Source organism: Thunnus albacares, chromosome 8, assembly GCF_914725855.1.
Source record: "Thunnus albacares chromosome 8, fThuAlb1.1, whole genome shotgun sequence".
Taxonomy (NCBI): Eukaryota; Metazoa; Chordata; class Actinopteri; order Scombriformes; family Scombridae; genus Thunnus; species Thunnus albacares.
This window is the reverse complement of record NC_058113.1, coordinates 31,156,382-31,162,156: the sequence shown is the minus strand read 5'-3', so window position 1 is coordinate 31,162,156 and position 5,775 is coordinate 31,156,382. Positions and strand designations below refer to the sequence as shown.

General features: G+C 38.7%; 1 protein-coding gene across 4 annotated transcripts in view; it reads left to right on the top strand.

The window, feature by feature from the left end:
• Window positions 1-1,069: 1,069 nt before the first annotated feature.
• The window catches only part of atg5 (ATG5 autophagy related 5 homolog (S. cerevisiae)), a 43,517-nt gene continuing 38,811 nt past the window's right edge, over window positions 1,070-5,775 (top strand). For 2 of the 4 annotated variants that reach the window (XM_044358403.1, XM_044358405.1), the window contains exons 1-3: window positions 1,072-1,413; window positions 1,797-1,981; window positions 4,258-4,385. In XM_044358403.1, the coding sequence (XP_044214338.1) occupies window positions 1,874-1,981; window positions 4,258-4,385 (236 nt within the window). In that variant the 5' untranslated portion in view covers window positions 1,072-1,413; window positions 1,797-1,873. Of the gene's footprint in view, window positions 1,414-1,796; window positions 1,982-4,257; window positions 4,386-5,775 lie in introns of all 4 variants that reach the window. The other 2 variants (XM_044358406.1, XM_044358404.1) reach the window with 2 other exon arrangements.

Below are 5,775 nucleotides of genomic sequence, written 5' to 3'. Positions count from 1 at the left end.
AACTAAGTACATTTACTCAAGTGCTGTACTTAAGTATATTTTGAGATACTTGTACTTTACTTCAGTATTTCCATGTGATGCTACTTTATACTTCCACTCCACTACATTTCAGAGGAAAATATTGTACTTTCTACGCCACAACATTTATTTAACAGCTTTAGTTACTTTTCACATGAAGATTTGACACAATGGATAATTTAACAAGCTTTTAAAATACAACATATTGTTAAAGATGAAACCAGTGGTTTCCAACCTCTTCCAACGTCTTACAAAAAGCAGTGTGTAGTCGGGGTCACATTCAGATGTCAATGAGTTGTTAACAGCTCCACCAAATAGTGATTTTTCCCTCTGAACTTCTCACATGCTTTCATTTCAATAAATGTTCAAATGATCCAATATTTCAGCAAAAATCAAAGATTAGAGAAAAAGTCCGAAAACTGAAAACAGATTTGTGTATCAGAACTTTGTTTTTTCTTCTTTCCTCTCCCATTAATCATCTCATGACCCCTCAGATTTATCTGCTGACCCTTTGGAGGGGCCCGACCCCTAGGTTGGGAACCACTGGACAAAACTAGCTAACTGTATATAAAGTGGTTCAAATTAACAGCAGCTACAACAGTAACATGCTGCTTACACACTGATGCTTCAGTATTAATAATCTAATGATGTCACATATAATAATATATCAGTCAGAGGGACCAAACCACTACTTTTATTGCAATACTTTAACTACATCAAGCTGATAATACTTATTATCACTTATTGTGTATTCTCTGACTGGAACTGTACGTGTACTTTTGTTAAAATGTTGTTATGTTATATATTGTGTTCTGTTATTACACTGTAGCACTTTGAGTTTCACTATGAATGAAAAGTGCGATAAAATTAAATGTATTATTATTATTATCATTATTATTGTTGTTGCTTTTGTTGTTGTTATTGTTATTATTATTATTATTGCGTTATTAAATTAAAGAAGATCTTAAAAAACAAAACAAAACTACGAGTAACCACAGGAAGCATTGGGCCGGAAGTCACCAGTTAACGCGGTCACTCGTTACAGCGAAACACGTGCAACGTCGCATGCCGGTGACGCGTCCGCAGTCGGTTTACAAATACGTCTCGGTTTTTCAATGAAAATATACGACCTGCATGCTCTTTAAAACATGTAAGACATGTGGTATTTAAATATAACATTGTCTTTACTTCATACGTACCAATAATGCTAAAAACATAGCGAAGTAAAACGTGTTTTTGCCGTTATTGCAGTAAAGAGAGCAGTCGCTAGGGGTTGCTATTCTGCGGTGAATGGGTTTTTTTTTCAGCTGTTTTCACGGTGACAGCAGGGGCATGACAACACCGACCGACACGGCCCTTCTTCCATTCAAGCTGACTGCTAAACATCAACAAAAAGTAAGGTTTTCTCTTATATCACCACCTCTTAGTCTCTCTCATACACACGACATTTCAGTTGGCGGGGCAGTAACAACTTTACGCAGGAGGCTAGCACGTTTGTTTATTCCAAGGTTTGTTTCCACTAGCTAAGTTAGCTCACCTAGCCGTCAGGCTAACGTCAGTTTTGGATTAAAGCTGCGTAGTTTGACAGTTTGGAAGTCTAGCAGGATTATAACTAAATAATAACTCCCCTGAAAATGAATAAAGACACATGTGGCTTATCGTTAGCTGGATTACTTGTGTCAAAGTGGTGGCTTATGCTGCATCGCCTGCTTGATTTGATGAAAGTTTCTCCTTAATGCTAACCAGTCTGCTCTGCTCTGCTGTGCTGTTGACAACAGGAAGCTCTCTGCTTGTGGACTTAAGGATCTGTGTTTGTAGCTGCCGTTCTTTATGTGCCGCTGGGAGCTGCAGCAGTATGGCAGATGACAAGGACGTGTTGAGAGACGTTTGGTTCGGCCGGATCCCCACCTGCTTCACCCTGAACCCGGATGAGGTTACTGAGAGAGAGGCCGAGCCCTACTATGTAAGTGCTGTCACTCTCTGACTTAACATGGCCACAAACTTTGAGATCTAAGTTAAAGGACGGGTTCGCAGTTTTTCAAGTCTGTCTTAAAACAACAGTCAGGAGCCCAAGTGAACACTGAAACAGGTTTTTCTTGCTGTTGCATTTGCATTCCTCCTGTTCATACTGACCATTAGAAGATCCCTTTATAATGCACTTACAATGTAATCATATTTAAAAGTTTTTCTGAAGCTAATATGAAGCTTCAGCGTCCAAATGAGTCAAATCAAGTAGATATCTTTCAACGTTACAGTCTTTTTAGTGCCATAGACCCTCTTTTTGTTACTATACTTCCACCACAGCTCAACAGGGAAACATAAGGAGGGAATTCGATGCTGTAAAGACTGTAAATGTGGCAGATATCCACCTGATATGACTAACTCAGACTGCTGAAGACTCATATAAACTTCACATCAACTTTTAAATGACTGTGTGGACACACTGTGGGTTTTGGCGTCCGTCACTTACATTGAAAGCACATTTGAAGGAGATCTTTTAATATCCAGTATGAACAGGAGTTTAGCGTTGCTTGATTTAAAGAAGTGAAATTACATAGATGCGGTAGCTACGCCATTGCTGAGGTTAACCTCAAAAATGTAACTACCCGTCAGAGCTACGGAGGCTATGCAGGTACCACATGGACACCGCAAGAACTGTATTTCCTCCTACGAGTTTCTGACGCTAGTGGAGGTTGTTGATAGATAAAGCAAGTTGAAGAATGGCTCAGTAATCTGTTCACTTTCAATAAACATATCTGCTTGCAGCCTTCCGCCACTATTAATGAAAGAACACAATTCACATATTAATGATTTTGCAGCAGTAGTCTCTTTTTATGTAGCGAGACAAAGCAAACCTCCCCATCAGCGCTCCACACAACAAAATGAATGAAATCATGTAAACACAAATACTTTGAGGTATGTAAGAATATTGCAGTACATCTGTATAGTACTGTGCTGGTGCTATCAGCGGGTAAAATACGAGTCTTTTCATCTCATAGATGATTTTATACATAGCTGTCTTTTATGTGGTTGTTTTTTAATCTCCGCCAGATGTAAGCTTATGTGTTTGGTCGTGTGTGTGTGTGTGTGTGTGTGTGTGTGTGTATGTGTGTGTGTGTCTGCAGCTAATCTGGCATACTACTGGACCCATCAGCCTAATAGTTTTTATGCACATTTATGACACTTATGTTGAAAAACCTACTTTATAACAGGTTTTATAACTGCCATTGACTGCTGACTCCTCATCCCTCTTAACCAGCCGGTAGAGAACTGCAGTAAAAGGCATCTCCGGCGATCAACGAGGCTAAAAACAAGTTTGTTACAGACCAGGTTTTGGTCTTTGTCGTGGTTCAAAAACAGACGTCTATAGAAAAGTTTGGTCTCATTTTGAACATCCGCAGATCAACTCCACACCCGATATGTTATGATCCACTAAAGTTTGGAACGATACGAGATGAATCAATCTGTGTTTTTGTTAGCTTCGCCTCCATATTGACTGTAAGGGAGCCGACAGGGACAACTGAGTGAGATTGAGCTCTTCTTTGTCTGGGAGGGGAGAGGAAGGAAGGGACAGGTTTTATTTTGTGTGGTGTGTCACAACAAAATGCTCTAAATAAATAACAAAATATTTAAATTGAGACGTTTGGACTTATTATCCCGTTTATTGTTACCTTATTAAGTTTATACAGTGAGGTGAACCCACTTATAATACAATTACATTATGCATCTTAAACACAACTTGAGACCAGACACACCTGGTGGAGGTCTGCACTCTATTTAGTGAACTCTTCTAGTTCTATGTATGACTGTATTTTTTGCTGTTGGTTTAATATGTGACTGTAAAGGATAATTCCACATTTATTGATGAGAAGTCATGGTTTAATTCAGATTAAGTATCTAAAGAGAAGCAGCCAATCTGCCTGCTCCAGTGCCTGTTGCTCATTTTGATCAGGTGACATTTATGCCAATGTTTTTATGAACAATTAAACTTTTATGCTTTCCTTGTTCCTTCATATAACCCAGAGCTTTGGATTTAAATCCGAATGCACATAAAAGCACGCAGACACAGACTAAAAACACATTCTGCTTATTTGTTAATGTCACAAAAGCTGCATAGCGACACTAAATTTTTAGCCCACAGTGCCAGTGCAGCATACAAAAAACAGACTGTACTGTTTTAATAATGTCTCTCTTCCTCTCTCTCTCTCTCTCTCTCTCTCTCTCTCCTCTCTCTCCCAGCTGCTGTTACCCAGGGTGAGCTACCTGACTCTGGTCACCGACAAGGTGAAGAAACATTTCCTCAAGGTGATGAGGGCCGAGGACGTGGAGGAGATGTGGTTCGAGTACGAAGGGACGCCGCTCAAATGGTGAGAGACTGATCAGTAGACGAACTGATCGCCAAAAACATCTCAGTAGAGCAACTTTTACATCAGGATCTTATCACGATCTCTTCTTATCATGTAAGATATAAACATTATCTAGTTTAGTAGTTTACTGTTGTAGAAATTCCCCTCAGAAAGCTTTTCTCAAACTATTAAAATCTGTTTTTTGTTCTGTTTAAATACAAACATTCACATTCTTGAACAAATAGCATCCACAGTCAGTATCATAACCGTCTATTCAAACCACCTGCAACTTGAGTCACTGGTGAGTCCATTCATTCACAGCCAGCAGAGAAGCCTCAGCTGGTGTTAACCACCGGTTTCCTGTCTGACCTCAGTCGCAGTAGCAAAGTTCTGCCACAAGGCGTCACTATTCGCAAAACTAGAGATAAAGAAGCTGTTTGGCCGGAGTCGTAGTTATACCAGTAAAACCACATTAGAGGAAATGAACAGATGTCAGTGTTGATAGTCATTCAATAATTTGTTATCATGGGAAAAATATGAAAATGTTGACTGAAGCCTTTCAAATTTCAAATCATTGTAAATGTTTGACCTTTTTAATTTTTTGACAAACAGTCCATTTTAAAGGACATGTTCACAATTTTTCAAGTCTGTCTTAACGGTCAGGAGCCCAAATAAACATTGAAACCTGTTTTTCTTGCTGTAATCATTCCTCCTGTTCATACTGACCATTAGAAGATCCCTTCATAATGACCTTACAATGGAAGTGATGGAGGACAAAATCCACAGTCCTCCTTCTGTGCAAAAAATGTATTTAAAAGTTTATCTGAAGTTAATATGAAGCTTCAGCGTCCAAATGAGTCAAATCAAGTAGATATCTTTCAACGTTACAGTCTTTTTAGTGTCAGAGTCCCTCTTTTTGTTACTATACTTCCACCTGCAGCTCAACAGGGAAACACAAAGAGGGAATTTGATGCTAAAAAGACTGTAAATGTGTCAGATATCCACTTGATATGACTAACTCAGACTGCTGAATCCTCATATAAACTTCACACAGACTTTTAAATGACACATGTGGACACACTGTGGGTTTTTTTCCTCCATCATTTACATTGAAAAACACATATGAAGGATCTTTTAATATCCAGTATGAACAGGAGGAATGATTACATGGACCAATGCAGTTTGATGGTTTTTTTGAAAAAGATGACAAATAATTGTATTAAGACCTTTGCTGCAAAAGGTTTGTTAGTTTTAGAAACTTTTGATTTGGAGGTCGTATGTGGTTATCAGGCTCTAGTTGGCTGATAAAACATGTGTAAAGATTATCCAGCCATTAATAGGAGTATAACACCAGTTTCCTGTCTTTCCTTAAGACCTACAAGAACTGAAGTCTTGACTGTGATGTTGAGTT